Source organism: Sus scrofa, chromosome 13 (genome assembly GCF_054392235.1).
Source record: "Sus scrofa isolate SSC_HxYL_T2T_F1_AM1 chromosome 13, Sscrofa_HxYL_maternal_Yorkshire_Landrace_v2.0, whole genome shotgun sequence".
NCBI classification, from domain to species: domain Eukaryota; kingdom Metazoa; phylum Chordata; class Mammalia; order Artiodactyla; family Suidae; genus Sus; species Sus scrofa.
Window position 1 is genome coordinate 31725590 of NC_139395.1, and position 19285 is coordinate 31744874.

At 39.1% G+C, this 19285-nt stretch overlaps 1 protein-coding gene across 10 annotated transcripts in view; it reads right to left on the reverse strand.

The window, feature by feature from the left end:
• GADL1 (glutamate decarboxylase like 1) overlaps window positions 1-19285 on the reverse strand; it is a 345574-nt gene that overhangs the window by 60242 nt on the left and 266047 nt on the right. For all 10 annotated transcript variants that reach the window (XM_084987315.1, XM_084987314.1, XM_084987313.1 and 7 more), the window contains 2 exons: window positions 8217-8416; window positions 2171-2222 (listed from right to left, as the gene is read on the reverse strand). In XM_084987315.1, the coding sequence (XP_084843441.1) occupies window positions 2171-2222; window positions 8217-8416 (252 nt within the window). The remainder of the gene's footprint in view (window positions 1-2170; window positions 2223-8216; window positions 8417-19285) is intronic.

The following is a 19285-nucleotide window of genomic DNA, read 5'->3' on the forward strand; positions in this document are numbered from 1 at the left end:
CTCTTAGTGCCATCAAAAAATTATGCCATTCTGAGGTGTACAGCTCTTTCCATAAGTACTATATGCTCCCACAGCCAGAGAAATAAAGATGGCAATTCATACTTGAACAAATAAAGAGGTAATTCATCCTCAAGAAAATAAATATGGCAACTCAATCTCAAGAATATAAAAAAAGGTGATTCAAACTCAAGCCAATCACATAGCTCTTGTTTCACCCCTGCAATGGTGAGTATTCATCACTAGAAAATAGACATTTTCTTCTGTAGCTACCCATGCCTAACAAAATTACTGACAAACCTACAAGTTCATATTAGAAATTCCCTAACTGTTTCAAAATTTGCTTCTTACAACTGGCTCATTCAAACTAGGATTCCAACAGGTCCATACACTGCCTTTGGTTGTTACGTTTCCTAGGTTTCTCTGACCCCTGAAGTGATCACCATCACTCTCTCCTTTACGTTTCTTCACACCACTGATCTGTTGCGGAAACTAGGTCAGCTGCCTGCAGAATGTCCCACATTCTAAAGTTGTCTTCTTGCTTCTTTGTAGTGTTATTAAAAAGTTACTTAAATATGAATTTTTCAGCATTTTTTTGGGAAGTTCCTTTATATCCCTAGTTTTAAGGAAGTTTGGATTCTTAGAAGCTTCCAGACTAGAAGGTCCCCGTTACAGACAGTGGTGGAAGCCATTTCCCAGAACCTCTGGAGCAGTATTTCTCAAAGTTGTCTGAGAACCACTATCACACCTCACCTGAGTCACTGCAACAGTCTCCCAATTTGTCTCACTTATTCTCTTCTTGTCCTTTCCTCACCATCCTCCATTCCTCTTTTCTCATGATATCCTGTTAGATTCCCCTCTGCTTAAAAGTTCTCCAATGATCACACTTGGGAGAAAAGCCAGAGTCATACCTGGCCTACCTGGCTCCCGCCAACCTCTCCAACACAAACACCTACTATACCCCATTTCTTGCTTAATGCGCCATCTTTTGGCTCCACAAACACCAAGAACTCCTTTCAGCTTTCAGCCTTGGCAGCTGTTCTTTGATTCTATCTAGAATGACTTTCCCTCATTCTAAGGGAATGGCAAGCTACTTACGTCACTCAGCAGGTCTCGGTGCAGAGACAGCCCCAGAGCTCTACCTGTTCTGCCCAAACCAAGCAGGCTGCGCACCCCTACACACCCATTTCAACAGTTCACCCTATTTATTTTCATTATGAGTACTTCCCATATCTGGATATAATTAGTTATTGTAATTATTTATTATCTCTCATGTGTCTGTTTTATTATTTTCTTAAGACTTCCCCCAATCTGATGTTTCCTGTGTATTAATTTGCTTGTTTATTGCCTGTCACTTTCCCTTTGAATATAAGCACCATGAGAGCAGGCAATGTCCCTGACTTGTATCTCCAGTGCCTAGAACTGTGCCTGGCACACAGCAATTGCTCAATAAATCTTGTTAAATAAATAAATACCCCACAATATCCATATTGCTTATATACAGGTTAGGTTGCTAGTAGCAGTCTCTAGATGATTTTTACATTACGTTAAAAATTGCTATAAAGTACATGCAATAAAAAGACTGATGAGAAGCTCACACTTTGTATTTCTTAAAAATCAGGATTAAATGATATTCTCCATAGTTTCTAACCATACACTTTAGGAAAAAAACACAATTCTCTATCTTTGTAACCATCTTCTTTCTTATATACAGTCTACAATACAACAAGAAAATGACCTATTTTCCCATTGTTTCAAAGTTAATATGCTCTCACTGTTTTATAAAAAGAGAAAACTATATATGCCTTATTGTACATCCACTTAATTGATTTTTCACATGTGGCCACCATGGAGCATGGCTGAATATTTGCAGTACAATCATTATGCAATTTATATATCAAGATAGAGGTCATAATTTATCCAGCATTATCCTTGGTAATTATTATTGAGCACTTTAATTTTCAATACTTAAAGGCAAGTGTGTTCTCTGTGAATTCAACAAAGGAAAAATACTTACTAAGAGAGTAAATTAACATAATGGACTCTGAATTAAGCTAATGACTTATTTCTAAGTCTGCAACACAAAAACCAATGAAATATAATAGATGAGAAAATTACCACCCCCATCACTGTTGACAGACAAAATCACAAGTACAATTCTGTAATTACTTACTTCCAGCAGTAACTTGAATCCTTCTCTTTTCTTGATTTCTTCTACTAAGTACCTAAAAAAAAGTCATGATGATACTTATAATCTGCAACCTAAAAATTCCACAAATGTGACTGACTACAACAAAACTGCTATACTGACACAGAGACAAGGCTTAGAAACAAGTAAGGTACACATCTAGGCATAGGTGTGAATTTAGAGAGAGATACCTGAGCCTACTGCAATCTGCTAGGGCTTAAATAAAAAGACACATCTTTCTGATGAGATGATGTCTATATTACATGTTAGCATCAGACTTTAACACAAATGTGAAAGCCATACAAAACAAACTGGATATATATCTCTAACCATTCATAGTCCAGATGGGGATTCAGCACAAATACTTAAATTACCTAGATGGCTTGGAGGAAAGGGTTTCTGTGTATAGTCTTGCTTTTGAGTTCTTTTAAGATCAAGGAAGCTCAACATCATCTTTCCAAAGGCCAGGCCAGGAGGAAGAGAGACTGATTACTGGTATTGTGCTAAATAAAAAAAGTGGGTTGTGGCCATTGATAGAATATCTATGAAGTTATCTTGAATGTCAGGAAACAGAGAATTATTATGCCATAAGCAAAGAGTGTAGGTAGATGACATATGGAATATGATGGAGAAAAATCTAAAATGACATTGAGAATTTTTGAATGCACAGCAAATAATATCTGCCTATTGGCTAAAGTAAAGTTAAAAATGTTTCACACTGCTAGAATATAAGTTGGTGCAATCACTATAGAGAATAGTATTTAGGTTCTTTAAAAAACTAAATATAGAACTACCGTATGACCCAGCAATCTCACTCCTGGGCATATAACTAGAGAAAACCATAATTCAAAAAAAGATACATACACCCCAATGTTCACACAGCACTATTTACAATAGCCAAGACATGGAAGCAACCTAAATGTCTGTAAAGAGGACTGAATAAAGAAGATATGGTACCTATGCAATGTGGTATATATATAATGGAATACTATGCAGCCACAAAAAGATGTGTATATATACAATGGAATACTACTCAGCTATAAAAATCATGGAATGATGCCACTTGCAGCAACATGAATGGACCTAGAAATTACACCAGGTTAGACAGAGGAAGACAAATATCATATGATATCACTTACATGTGGAATCTAATAAAAATGATACGAAAGAACTTACAAAAGAGAAACAGACTCAGATTTTGAAACCAAATTTATGGTTATCAAAGGGGAAATGTGGGGGAGGGAGGGAAAAATTAGGGGGTTGTGATTGACATATACACACTACTATATACAAAATAGATAAGCAACAAGGACCTACTCTATAGCTAGGGTAATCTGCTCAATAATGTCTAATAACCTATATGGGAAAAGAATCTGAAAAGAAATGGATATATGGATATTGTACAACTGATTTACTTTGCTGGACAGCTGAAACTAACACAACTTTGTAAGTCAACTACACTTCAACAAAATTTTTTAAAAAAATGTTTCTATATTAAAGCCCCCTCAGAGCTTTTAAAGTGCTAACGAACTCTGTGACTCACCAAGAGAAGACTAATGTATTAGTTAGCATTCCCCAAACATATCTGACTGTGGAAACATTTTTGGAAAGAATACCTATTAAGGTCTTCTGGAAGCGTATTATCCTGGAGAGGTTAGGTTCAGAAATGCTAACTAAAAAGTGTCTCTTCTACAGGGTACTTACCCTCTCTTTAAATAAATGCTTAAATGACATAAGTTTTAGAGAGGGAATCCAAATAAGGTTTGAGTCACTTCTGCCTACATTCATAGGATGATTTATTCCTTGCAACTTTTCAATATATAGAAAAAGGCTTAAGATAAGATACATTAAAAAAAAAAAAAACCTATTCATATCTGAGGAAAGCCAGAAAAAAAGGTGTATGTTGAGTTCCTGGATAAAATTCAGGAATCATAAACCATGTCTACCAAAAGGCATCCAGATAAATGTGTTCAAAACACAACAATAGTTTCATAAAGTTAACTTAGTCCTTCCCACTAAGCTTAGCAAAAGAAGAAAAAAGAGAAAAAATATACATCAATAAGAGTTGTCACCACCCCCCTGGGTAAAAACTCATTATATTAAAATTCTGGCTTAGTTTTGAAGCATACATTGATGAAATCTTGCTCTAAAGCACTTCCTGTCCTTAGTTACATGAGTCCATTTAACACTTGTGCATTTCATTTGCCCTTTTGCAGGACATGCATTCCTTTCTGGAAATAGCCTTTCCAGTTCCTTTCTCAATTCACCAGCCACTTGGAGCCTCCGAACCAAGTTATGTCTCCCGGTCTCATCTCATTAGAAATGTCTTCTGATGCAATGGAAACTCCCAGAACTCCTGAGATTTTTTTTCCATCTGCTTTCTGTATGCTCTGCATATATTAGAACATATTGCATGGCATGTGTGATTCATCTCAGACACCTACATGCTACATTCTACTGCACTGTGATTTTTTTAAATTACAAATATAAAGAAAAAAAAGTTCTCTAGACTCTCTCTCATCACCTAGAGAAATACACTAGCACAAAAGTGCCATTGTATAACTGCTCACCTTTTCCATACTGGTAACCATAAATCCCTCAGTATTCATGCAAGTCAGTGAAATGAATTCCATCTGAGAGATTACAGAGAGTGTGTGTCAAGGGAATAGATAAATGACACACGGGAGACCTAGCAAAGGAGCAGAATGGGAGTTCCTGAGTTGTTTGTTGTTGTTAAAAAGACTTCAGCACATGACTCTTCTAGATTTGCTTTAAAAATTACCCCTTAGTGAATATCCATTTAACTTGAGTGTCCTAACAAAGGCTTACAAGGGTGCCCTCAGCAACTGATAGACCTGGGTATTGTAACACATTTTCAACTTTCCTAAGCAGATATCAGAGATACATAATCGGCTACCTTGTGCCAAAAATGGTGGTTTTAAACCTCAGCCATTTGAGTTTCAATTATGCTTAATAATCACATGTTGCTTTATGTTTCCAAAAATCAAGTTTTTAGTCATTATTATTTCTTGAGAGAAATGTTCTCTCATCAGTTGGAATGACAAGGGTCAAATGGAAATTAGGAAACGTTTTAGAGATCTTCTGGGCACTAATTAGTCCTTTATGCTGGGTTTCTGATTACTCATAAAATAGGAATCGTTGTCCTCTTGCTTTTCCGAGGGAAGAGGGAACATCTGATCAGGGTGGTGGCCGTCCAATGGTCCATCAAAATCTGGTCTTAAAACTAATTCCATTCATAGGAACATAGAACATAGAAACATAGTTTCTATGGAATCAGTGTTATCCTTACTGTAACAGGCCAAGGGGAAAGACATGCACAGCGTTCTCTGTGTTTAAGAGGCCTGACCTAGGTAGGCTGAGGAAATGGACATCTTTTCTACCTCAGGTTGCTGTTGATAGGTACACAACCCAATACAACTGTCACGTGCAGCTTGACTTTGCTAGAGTTGTTATCTACTGAAGGAAATCACACTTCTTAGAAACAAAAGAGCATTGCTCTGACTTAGAAATTAGGACAAGTGGTGTCTTCTGACTGTGGATGAGATTTATTTTTATTAGGTAAACTCTAAAGCAAGTGGATGCAGATTAGTAGACTTGATGAGAAGTGGCATTTTAATTCCCACCAGCCAGTGGTTTGAATCAATAATGCTGGATCACAAACTCCATGGTGGTCCTAGAGCTGGTTTGTACTGGCTAGTGAGAGCCAACCATTAAATATTCAGGAATTTACAAACTGCAACTGTTAGGAGTTTGCAATTTTCCATGGTGGGTATATTTACACCACAGAAACTGGCAGACTTTCTAAACTGGGGCTTTTTTTCCCCTCTTGAGATCCAGTTTACCAGTACACAACTGCACATAGGCTCCAGCAAATAGAATAGACCTCAAAACTCAGAAAACTATGTCCTAAAGAGCAGAACTACAAACTATTCAATTTGAAAAGAAATAAAATCACGAAAATAAATCACTTATGTTGCTAACGTAAGATAATTCTCAATCTCAGAGAAACTTTCTCCAGGTTTACAAATTTCGCATTCATTCCAAGTGACATGCCTAAAAGGACTCTGCCTTTGCACTTGGCATCGGGGTAGGGAGTAGGATGACTTTTGCCGACTCTAGGAATGGAGTGTCAGGTATCAAGAACGTGGAAAGTTAAGGCAAGAAAACCATTATAACTAACAGCATGACAGAAAAGGGATTATTTTTCAAATATTTAAATGTAGGCCACGGAATCTGCGGTGATGTTCACTGAAATGTTAATTCAATTCAACTTGACAAACATTTACAAACAATAAGTGTTGTTGAATTGAATGGAAATGTTAACATTTATCCTCTTGTGATATTTCTATGCAAAAATTAGAAAAGTATCCTTAGACTATAAATTAAATTCTACTCTGAGATGAATGTTAACTTTATAATAAATATGATCATCAAATATTTATATCTAGCCTTGTTTCAAGCCACTTGCCATTGAATTACTTAGCAGCTTAGATAAAATAATGCAGAAAGCCTACCACATGTAAATAGTATGAGAAAAATGCAAGCAAGAGAACAGAGCCACCTTTTAGTTTAGTTTAATGGGCAACTATGAATATTGATGGTAGACAGTTTCATGTTTTCACCACTGGATAGTTATCTCCCTACTTGTGACAAAGGCACTTTAACTGTACTTCTAACAGAGGCACACTCCTCACCCAGTGTCAGTATATATTCTGTATACATAGGAGGAATTGGGAGACCATGTGAGTCAGAGTCCCTAGAAGCGGTAACTGATTCAGAGATGGACATTTACCTCATTCAGAAATAATTAAAAATTTCCTTGGGATTGTTACAAAAGAAGCACTCTCTTTTTTGGCCTTCAAGTTGAAACTGGGAGGCTATAGAGCTGACCCTTTTGGCAGCTACCTTCCTACAAAGGAATAAATCCAATATGAAGGAGAGCAGACCGGATTGATGGACAGAGATTAAGGTCTAGTGATCTTGTTTAAGGCCCTAGAACAAGTCATTTCATAGCTACCATTTCACTGGCTTATGAGTAACAATGGCAAATAAATCACCTTTCTTTGTTTATAATACCTTGAGGGAAGGTTTCTATTGCTTATCACCAAAAGAGTCCTAAGTGACACAATATTTACAGATTTTTCAAACTACTTTTTAAACCAAAATCACCAGAATTGCTGACTTCTAACAGTCTTCTGAAAGTACCAAAGCTGTCTCTTTCTCTGTTGTTAGAGCCAAGCCCTTTGCCATGGATAACTTTATGGTTCTTTCTGCCTCTTAACCTTGGGGCTTGGCCATTGAAATGGTAATAAACAGGATGCAATCACAAGTTTAAAATGGTCTGGCCTTCTTGGGCTTCCACCACCACCATCAGAAGAACAAGTCTGCCTAGCCTGGTCCAGGGAGTATGCAAGATGTATAGGCATCAGACACAGACCCTCCCCCTCCACCCCCAAGAGTCACTACAGTATGAGATGAGACGCTTCAGCCAACTTGCAGACCTCTGAGAATAGACAACAGTTGTTTTAAGATACTGGATTTTCAGACAGTCTGGAGTGATGTTCAGAGTATCTCTGTTACACACAGCATCACAGAGCACTCATTCCACTCGCCTATGGAAAGAGAAAATTCTCACTTCCTCCAGGAAACCAACCTCTGCCAATGCCCCTCAAGAACATACTAGGAAACCCTCCTGAGTGCCTCTGGAGCACCACATAGTTCCCCTTACCAAAGAGTAGGTGCACATGCAATTTATCTGCTTTGTCACCTGGATATATCTCTCACGAGGCTATGCTGGATAGTAGAGGGTAGGACTGCTTTGTCTTCAATTCCTAACACATAGTAGGTACTAAGAAAATGGTTATTCAAGGAAAGAAGGAATACACACATGAAAGAACATGTATAGTCCCTGAAAATGGTATTTTCACTGAGTCTTTCTAGTAGACACCCAAGGACACACACACACACACACACACACACACACACACACACACACACACACAGTAAGTACCTAGATAAAGCAAGAGCACGATTAACTCTCTCTTCAAGGCCTAATGTGCCCAGGGCCTTCCAGGTCATCCAGAACTTGAATGCATCTGGTCTCCTGCTACACTGGATAGACTTGTCTCCTGTGTCATAGCTGACATCATAGAATTTATCCTGCTGGAAGAGGTAAGATGCCTTGGCAGAGTAGCATTTCTTGAGAAGATCCTTTTGGAAAAAAAAAAAAAAGAAGAAAGAAAAATTCTAAGACTGTTCATTTTTAGAATGCAATAGATTTGAAAAACACATGCCCTCAAACAAAACCTGTGTACACCTTTGTGCCAAAGATATTTGGTCTCACAGTGTGACTGGAACAATACGAGTATATTAACTCTGAGATACATATTACACATTGCACTTTCAAAAAAACTCCACATTCCTCAGAGTTGAGAATGTTAAGTCCATCTTCACAGTTGTACTGATGACTTGAGAAGCTTTGAAATGACCATGCCATTGCCTGTATGACATCAAGATGGGCCAATTTCTCAAGATGAAAAAAAAAATCTGTTTATAACTCACTCAAGGCTCCTATTGGAAAAAATACCCAACATATTGTATATGCTTTACATAATTTCATAAGCCAAAAATTAGGCTTTTAAATAATTTTTTCAATTCATACCCACATTGAAAAGGCCAGAATAGACAGTAAGCCAGGGATAAAACAAACCTGAGGAAAGAGCTCTGGGAGAGTCAAACAAGAGCCAATGAGTTTTAATTACCACAAAACAGCATCTACAATTCCATAGTTTTAGGGGTTGGTCTCCCATTGGTTTTGTTTGGAACCAAATTCAATTTGCATTTACTTCTGTTTACTACTCTCTCTGATTTACCATGGGTGACACTGACCTTGTTTATAACAATTTTAGAATCTTTACTTTGACCTCAAATTATCAGAGTTCAAGCCCCATTTCCTTCAATGTCATCTGGTATCTAAATCTCTCAGGTTTCCTAGCCTGTTCATCACAGCCCCCACAGTTCTTTGAGCATCTTCATTCACAGAGAATGCCTATCAGCACCCTCTGTTCCCCAGCATAACCAAACTACTCAATGTCTTCTAATTCTAGACCTTGCCCCATCTGTATCATTGTTCACACCATTTGTTTGACCTGATCTCTGGTTTAATACATCTGACACATTCAAAAGAACTGTGTGCAGCATATTTATAAGTTGTGAGGTTTCCTGACACTGAAAGTAGTCTTCCTTCTTTGTCTAGGTCTGCTTTCCTTTGGGTCCCATCTCAAGTTCTGCTTCCCCTCCAGCTTCTTTATCTGCCCATCCCACCGGACTCATATCTCCCTTTCACATGTGGCTACACTTGTTGGCTGCTCCTACTCAGTGAGCAGCTCCATATATTCCCTCTTGTATGGCCAAGCAGCTTCTTGAGCACAGGAATCATTTCGTACCCATGTCCACATCCACAGTCCTGAACCTTACACTGGGCACAGAGGACCCTCACTAAGCAATTAGAGTAACGATACCACTCCCCAAGTCCCATACTTCTCCCACATCCCCCCGATGTGCCATACGACAGAATAAACACAGACATAGGAACTTCTCATTTGGTGCATCTTCCAAACTTTAACAATGCAGAAACATCAGTGATATTCAGGAAGATATGGAGAAACTCTTTAGGAGTCACATAGGTCCTAGAAAATGATCCTTCCTGAAGACAGAATGTGTTACATGGACTCATTTGACTAATAAATTTGTACTTAAAAAATAAAAAGAAAACCTCAAGGAATCACATTCCAAGCAAAAGGATATATTTGCTGTCTTAATAACAATACTGTCTTGTGTGGACACTAGTCTGGATATTATGTGCTCTGGAACCAGAAATTATGACTCTATGCTACATCAAAAAAGATATACCAACTATGGGGAATTCCCTTGTGGTATAGTGGGTTAAGGTTCTGGAGTCACTGCAGCAGCTTAGGTCGCTGCCATGGCGTGGGTTTGATCCCTGGGCCAGGAAACTTCCACATGCTGTGGATGCAGCCAATATATATATCAACTATAGTTAAGAACTCCAAAATCCCACTTATCCAGTATCAAAAGTAAATTGATTTTAAATAAAGGAATACTAGTAAGCCTTTGGCCTGGCTGAAATGTGTATTATTGGTAGGCACAAGGAAAGAGGAGACTGCTCTGACCTGATCACTAGGGTAGAAAAAACCCTATTTTTAATCTTTACTTTAATTCTATCATTAATCTCTCAACTCTGATCACAGCTGCCACCACTGCCTCTCCCTACCCTCAAAGGTCAGAAAATTTGGTTATTGTTTCCATAGCAACTACAGCCTGACCATATATTATAACATTAAAAGGCCACTGCATTTTAAGGACAAAGCATACACACACACACACTCACACGTGCATCTAATTGTAAATTTACTTTCATCAACCATGAAATATTCAAAAAATTCTCAAAGCAGATGAACTTTGGACATGTCTTTGGCAAGTATCAGTGCCTTATGCTAGTGATTAAAAGGAAGAGGAAGCCCATCCATTATCAAAAGACAAATGGCATCATCATAGGCAAATGGAGAAAACGAGAGCCCAGAAAGCATATCGCAGAATGAGTGATTACCCTGCAGTGTGACAGTGTTGATCCTGCTGAACTGAAAAATCCTTCTGCGTTGGGAAGGCTTTATAAAGAACAACTAGAGGCATGGGATTTACTTTATTGAAAATAAATGAAAACTTCCCCCCCACAAAGTTCCTGCTTTGCATTTTAGTTTATGTCCTTGTGTTAAAATAGATGAGATGTCTTTAGTTTTGAGATAGACAACAACTAAGAGAAAATGTTCAGATCTCCAGAGAAACAACATTTTAGAATAACTGTAGTAAAAGTTAACACTTTTGAAAACAACTAGTCCAACTATTGTGCTATCAAGGAGAAGAACTATATTTATATTGCTCATCTATATTGTTCATATATAAATATTTAGGGCAGCACCCACAGCATATGGAGGTTTCCAGGGTAGGGGTCAAATCAGAACTGTAGCTGCTGGCCTATGCCACAGCCACAGCAATGCAGGATCCTTAACCCACTGAGTGAGGCCAGGGATTGAACCTGCATCCTCATGGATACTAGTCAGATTCACTTCTGCTGAGCCATGAGGGGAACTCCTCATCTTTATATTCTTAATCATAGCAAGATAATAAACAGTAGTTATCTAAATTCCAGAGACAAATATACATGGAATACCAATTGCTTCATATTGTAATAGCATCTCAAATAGTTCTCAGGAATTTGTAGACATTGGATTAGTACATGCATAGTTGCAAGTAAAAGAAATGCAATCAAAATAGCTTAAGCAAAAAGGAGAACAGGCTCATATATTTAAAAACCCAGTCATATGCAATCTTCAGACACAGCTATATCTGGGCTTAAATCTGGAATCTGTTATTTTCCTCTTGTTCTATTTTCTTCTATATTAGCCTCACTCCTGAAGCAGGAAGCTGGGAGGAGGCCTTGGAATGGGGGTCCCTTTAGGGCCTGTGAGCCCAGAGGGAGGCTATGTTTGGAGAGTCATGAGGAAGGAGAAGAAAGAGCCCCTGACAGTGATGCTACCCAAGCAGAAAGAGACCACTGGCTCCCAGCTGCAATCCCTATTTGAGCCACTGGGATGGGGAGCCTGGGAAACATGGTTTCCAGCAGTTAGGTCCCTTTCAGAGCAAAGCAGAGGAAGGCTGGACAAGGACTTATAAAGAAAGAGAATGACAAATGACAAGCATAAAACATGGGTCTGGAATCTACAACTCTCCTTTTTACCTAGCATGTCACAGGAGTGATGGGAACTAACAAATATGGAGTCCTTACTGTGTGCCAGGCACTGTATGTGGATGAACTCATTTAAATCTCATGACAGCCAGGAAGTTCTATTACTCTTTCAACATGACTACACATGTATGAAAAGTGCAACCAGTGAGGTTCAGTTAGTGACATAAGATCACATAGCTACTAAATGGTAGGGCTGGGTTTCAAACCAAGGCTGCTAGGTAGTCAGGGCATGAACTCTTTGCCCACTGCACTCTACTCTCTCTGCACTGGAACTTAAATACATGTGGAGGAGAGGGCCTTGTAAATGCTTGTAAACGCTCATGAAGAGTTCTGTAACATGGCACTAGAGAACACATGGTCCTAGAGGTCAAAGAAACTCACATTGTGTTTCAGATCCTTATTCTGCTCCTGTAAATATGACTTCTGGTCTTACTAGTTTAGTATCTTCCCTATAAAGCATTTTAAGTTTTATCTAAATATTTGTGATTGATGATCCTTAATAAGACAACAAAAACACATACCTGATCATGAGGTTACATATTTCCATTGTCAAGATGAGCTAAGCCACCTTTGATTTCCATGGGCCAGCCTAGGTTCTGCAGGCTCTTCAGCAGAAGTCAGTGGCTATGCAGGCCTACTTGGGTTTTTTTTGCTTTTTTTTTTTTTTTGTCTTTTTAGGGCTGCAGCCGCGGCCTATGGAGATCTGCAGGCTAGGGTTCAAATTGAAGCTGCAGCTGCCAATCTATGGCACACACAGCAACATGGGGTCCAAGTTGCATCTGCGGCCTACGACACAGCTCATGGCAATGCCAGATCCTTAACCCACTGAGTGAAGCCAGGGCTTGAACCCGGGTCCTCATGGATACTAACTGGTTTTGTTACTGTTGAGCTATGATGGGAATTCCTACTCAGGCCTACTTTAATTCCTCTCTTCTTGTAATCATGCTTTTCAGCTTAACAGGAGCTACTAAAACTTTTCCCATATGGCTTTTCCCATATTCTATCCTTTATCACAATTGTTTACATGTAAGAAACTGCCTAAATGTTTTAGGGAATGAATATATCTTTGTATTAATTAATTCATTCCAAAATTATGCATTGAGGACTTTTTGTAACACACACTATGATGCCAGGTGCTTGGACATGCAACCCCATGGAGATACTAAGCATCTAATAGCTAATACTTGTTGACTGAATGTGTAAAACTAAATTTAGACGGTGAAAAGCAGGAGGCCTGGGCTGTAATCTAGAATACAAAAGTGAATTTCAAAGATAATTATGCTTTCTGATATTGGCTTTACTTATTTGTCAAGGAAACATTTTGAGAGCCTTAATATACGCCAAAAGCTGTGCCAGGCCCTGGTGCTGTAGTGGTAAATGAGAACATCACTATGTTTAAGAAGTTTAAGATGCAGATGGGAAGAGAAAAACAGGCACTTACAGTACAAAGCAAGATCAGGGGAAAGAACAAGGTCTGAGGAGCAGGCAGGAAGGTCATCTTTCACAAACTTAGTGAAAGGGGTATTAGTGTACTTCCGAAGCAGGAAAGTGTCACCTGAGAGCAGAAGGATGGACGCAGCCTACTAGAAGAGAAGATGGAGATCATTCAGTGTGGCGGGGGCCTGTGAATGGGTGGCACATAAGAAGGAAGGGAGAGGAGCCAAGTCACCAAGGAAGGGGCTTTAGCGCCATTGTAAGAAGGATGGGTCATGGGATTTTCTACTTCTAGAGGTAGAACAGTTTAAACTTCATTACTGATCTGGCAAGATAAAGAGTGAATCAGCACATGCGGATTCCACTTTTGATTTAATCCTGTGGGGTCAGAGCTCAAAGCAAGTCATTTAGCAGTTTGGGCTTTATTTTCCTCATTGACTAATGGAAGTAATGATCCTTGCTCTGCCCATCATCCAGGAAAATCTAATAAGTAAGGTTACCTTGGACACCTCAGTCTATGGCCAAGACCCTCCCCACCACTCCTTTCCTCTTGCACATCCCCGGACCCACTCTTCCTTCGACCTACTTCTCTCCCCAGCAAGCTGCGGAATAGGATGTCAGCTCTAGACTACCTCACCCACCTTACCCTCTTTGAAAACCTGCTTAATGGATGGCCTGATTCAAGCTGTTTCCAAAAATTTTCTGGGTGCCATGTGCTAGGTTTCCCACAAAAAAGAATTTCCTCTCTTGCTTCATTTGGTTCATATACATAACACTTTAAAGCAGGAAGTGATCTGCAGAGGTTTATCTTTCTTGAGGAAACATCACTTCATCTTTGATTATCCAAATGGAAAGTTTTATATGATACATACTTGTATCTATCTTCTGCTTTAGGGCTATGGTTATTTTTTTTCCCAAAATCTCTAAGTTGCTGTGCCTAAGTGAGTTTAGTCTCTCCTTTCTTTAATGTATTTGATGTAGTTTTCAAAATCATCACTTTTCCACTGTGTATTTTTCTAAGTTATCAAACAGCCCCTATAACCCCATGCCCTGATTCAAGGTAGAAGGGGCAGAAAGCACACACACACACACACACACACACCCATTGTTTCTGAAGTATAGATCTTCCTTAAATACCCCTGAACTAAGGGTTAGAATAAGTGGATTTGGAAATGAGGAGGCTGAGCTAAAACACATTTTTAAGAAATGCAACTTAATAACTCTGAGCAGTGACGCCAGTGCTACAGGAGAGGGCAAAGTCAGACTCAATGTCTCAAAGAATGTGTAAGGGCTTCTATAAATAGGTAAGAAACATTTGATAGCACAGGGATCACTTGGCAAATACCTCTGCATGCCCAACATGTATTTAAAAATAGTTCAATCGGGCTTCTCCCTTAGGACAGATGGAGATTTTCTGATCTTCCCCAGGCAACTATCAACATACTTTCTCGGTTAAAAATAATCTAAAACAGTGTTTTTTAAACTTTGACTACAATCCACAGGAAGATATTATTTTTAAACAGTGACAGCATCCACCCTAAAATACATGAAACTGAACCAAAAGTTTCATGATAGAGTATCCATCATTACCACATGCAATACATACTGATGTTTTCTATTCCATTTTGTTCTCAGTGTTCATTAAAAAGGAAAATAAAACCCTGATGTGACTTACAACTGACTTATGTCTCAAGTTAATTAGTTTAACCCAAGATAATATTAGCATTATCTGAAAATTTGTTGTTGTTGTTTTAAATAGCAATGCGGGGTTTCTACTCCAGATCTCAAACTCAGGAATCTTTGGTGTAGGGGGTTAGGAAATGCTTTTTTTTTTTTTTTTTTAGGGCCACACCTATGGCATATGTAAGTTCCCAGGCTAGGGGTAGAATCAGAGCTACAGCTTCCAGCCTATGCCACAGCCACAGCAAAACCAGATCCAAGCTGCATTTGCAACCTTCACCACAGCAATGCCGGATCCTTAACCCACTGAGCAAGGCCAGCGATCAAACCTGCCTCCTCATGGATATTCGTAAGATTCCTTTTCAATGATCTATAATGGGAATTCCAGGAAATGCTATTTTTTAAAGCTTCCAAGGCAATCCAATTGTGTAGCCAGGATTGAAAACCACTGCTCTGGTGGGTCTTGACCTTGTGTTAAAAAATCCTGACCCAGAAGTTTCAGTCAGCATTACATTCATTTTGAATCTGGAGAACTCTCAAGTGTTGACTTTTCTCAAGAGCATGTAAACCAGGGTGATTATCTCATTCCTTTTTGTGCTGTGAGTGCGAAGCATCAAAGTTTTATTGGTGTGTGAATACAAGGGAAGAATGACTTTATTCCATGTACCTAAATAAAGAGAATACAGGTTGGCTACAGATAATGCTGGAATCTTCTTCAGAGGGGGAAAAAACACTCCAAGCTATGAAATGTCTGTCCAAGGATTTGGCATGGATGTGATGTGCCAAAAAAAAAAAAAAAATCCCACAACTTTAATCTATTCAACTGTTGATTTGTTATACTTTTGTGATATGGAATAGAGATTCATTTTTTTAAGAAGCTTAATCATATCAACATGGATAGAAGCAAACCTCCATCACTCAAATCCGATGGGAGGAACTGTGATCATTGTTTTTCTTGCATTACTCCCAGCTCTGAATTTCTATGATTCTATCTGATATATATTTATTTTCTCCTTACTTTGTTGCAAAAGATATTTAAGACAGCTTACGAAAATAAAATACAGCAAGATTAGAAGAGAAAAGGAGGAAAGGAGGACCAGAGAGCAGGGAAGGTAGGAGAGATGTGGAAGGTGGGGAGGTGGGCAAGGGAAACAGAGGAGGAAGGGGAGGAGGTCCAGTCCAAGAGAAAAGATGATGTGGAAACAATGAAACCTGGAGTGACATCTGCGCACCTAAGGCCGGAAGGAGGATAAAAGGGGACAGACGGTTTGCCAACTTCTCAGCACACCTGGTCACACAGGCACAGCCAAAGCATCTGGTTATCACTTGCTTCTTCTGAGCTCTGAGTCTCTCCTGTGAGCTGTCAACTGCATCTCTTTGCCACTTCACATCATTCCTCATTCATCTATAAATTGAGGATAATGACACTGTGTTGTGTCCCACTCCTGGGGATGGGTTTTCATGGCACATTGTTTAAGTGAATGTCTGGAAATAAATATTTACTAACACAAGACATACTTCTTCAGTCTAGGTGACTTAGTTGCCTCTCTCCAAAATAAGTGGACAGATGTATATGGAAACAAGGTCTTTCCAAATGGACAAAATAGACACTGAGCAAGTGTGCTGCTTTGGATGGAGGCTAGGAAAGTGATATCACTGCAAAAGCATGATATTTAACAAAATCAGTCAATGTCTCCTGCTTATTGCAATGCTGTTAACATGCTGCTCGCCTACATTTCTTGGAATTTCAGCATTGTTGAGAGGTCTGGCCTCTGAGGCCTGGAGGATAGGTAAGAGAATGATTTTGTTCAGGGGAAATGTCACCCAGGAGGGCCATTTCTAAAACACTGTTCCCTGTTCCTCTTTGTATAAATTCCATTGAGGGGTTGTTGGAAATTGTTGATATTACCATAATCATGGGCAATCTCATAGAAAACTGACCTAAGTAATAGTTTAAAATAAACCAGGAAACACTTGGTAAAAACCTTTGAATAGAACCTAAGATGTAGTGAACAAAAGAATTTTTCTTCAAAGACTCATGGTAAAATACAGAAATATGCTAAAACAACAAAGGATTTCCCCACTATAACATGGACATTTGTCCATTCAGAAGAATCTGTGCATTTACATGTGGCTCACTCCTCAATTTGGATCCAACAAGGAAACAAGAAATTACACTCACTGATGCCCACCGCATGGCTGGCCATGTACTGTACACTTTTGAACATAATCTCACTCCATGTCATAGCACTTCTTCAAAATAGGAGAAGTGTCTCTATTTTATAGAAAAAACAATGGAAGTTCATAGAAGTTAAGCGAATTGTCAAAGTCACACAGGGGTTAAGCAAAGGCAGAATCTGAACACAAGACTTGCTGGGTTTCAAGAGCCCTAGGTGGATGCTTCCACTGAGATATCACATGTAATCCAGAATTTCCTAGTCACACTGTGATCCCAGAGCATGGGGAAGACAAAGTCCTTTCCTCCGGATATTCTCAATCAGGGATGGACAGTTTCTGTAAATGGCCAGAGAGTAAATACTTGCAGCCTTATAAGCCATGTGGTCGCTGTCACAGCTACTCAACTCTGGGACTCTAGCATGAAAGTAGCCTTTAATGACCAGAGCACATGTTCTCCATTTCAGACTATTTAGAACTGGTGAGAAATCAGAAAATAACTGGGATGGAGGCTTCACTTTAACTCCTAACCTGTATTCTAACCCTGCTCAGTATCCTCTAGGAAAGCACTGTGGGCTGACAGGCCCAGTGACCAGACCCATAGGAACCTAAGATGAACCATAATGGCTTTCTTTTCCCGGCCTTGCAAAATCCCTGAAATTGGTACAGTGACGCAGGACCATATGTTTTCTCTACAATTTCATCTAGCCCGGCAGTGATGAATGATATTTTTGGTCCTAAATAATTATGGCAAATGCCCTGAATGTAAGAGATGACCTGTCACAAGGATGTCTAAAGCAATGGCAGCTGTGGGGAACATCCCCACTTAGGTAAAGTTAATCTCATGAGTTCCCAACATGTCACTGTTAAACTCTAAAGCCAACTGCTGGCTCCTTGAAATTAACCTCATAACCAATCATGAGTGAGTCAATTCCCCAATCACAATAATTTTAAATTAAGGAGACATACAAAGAACTCCACTTCCCTGGAGAGTTCCCTTTTGGATTCAACTGAACCCTTTGAGTGAAGGGCATCCTATAACTCTCATAATGGAGAAATAAAACCTGTTAAAGTGACTAACCTTATGCTTGCAGCTGCTACCTCACTGGCAGAAAATAATCTTTTCCTTGTTCTGTATAAATTTCTGGTTCTTACTAGCTCCGAAAAAAAAAAAAGCGATGTATTTCATTGCATTTCACTACATCTCTGGCAAGCTGGATATTGAAATGGCACAAAGACGCTGACAATACTCTAAATGAATGCACTGGTATTTCTGTGACTGGATGTTGGAGGTTTTAAGCTGCACGATGGTGCTGTCTAAAACCGGTAATAAAACAGAGGAATAATACATCAAGATAAGATCCAAAGGACATATAATAGTGACATGTGCTTCTCTGTGACAAGGGCATAATGGAATGTATTGAGAAGAGAGTAGCCTTATAAAAAAAGAAACTGTGAACTTTCTGACAACTGCCGTGGAGCTAGAAACGGGTAAGATATAATCCATCTTCCTTGTTCCATTTCAGTTTTTGGACCAGGTTTAAAACTCAGCAGTCCATTAGTAACTTGTCACAGCAAGAGATGGAAGATGTTTAGAGCAGACACAATTTGGGCTCTCTGCCCAGTTCACAGCAAGCCCTTACTCCCCTTGTCTCGCATAGAGATGGTCACATCGCCCTGCTCCTCCATCCCAGGCCCCTGGCCCCAGCTGACTGGGCCAGAGGTGGAGATGATGATGGATTTGGAATGAACACTGAGAGATCCTAATTTAGCTTGGTCTATTGGGCAAAGATGTAAACATCATACTGTGGAGTGCCAGCTTTTACCTGTCACATGAACTTAAAAACAAAAAAAAATCATTATGAATTTCAAACTGATAGCACTTTGGATATGCAAAAAAAAAAATGGCACTTCATTTTTCTTTCACTGAATACATTTCTGATTTGGAACTACATTTATTTTTA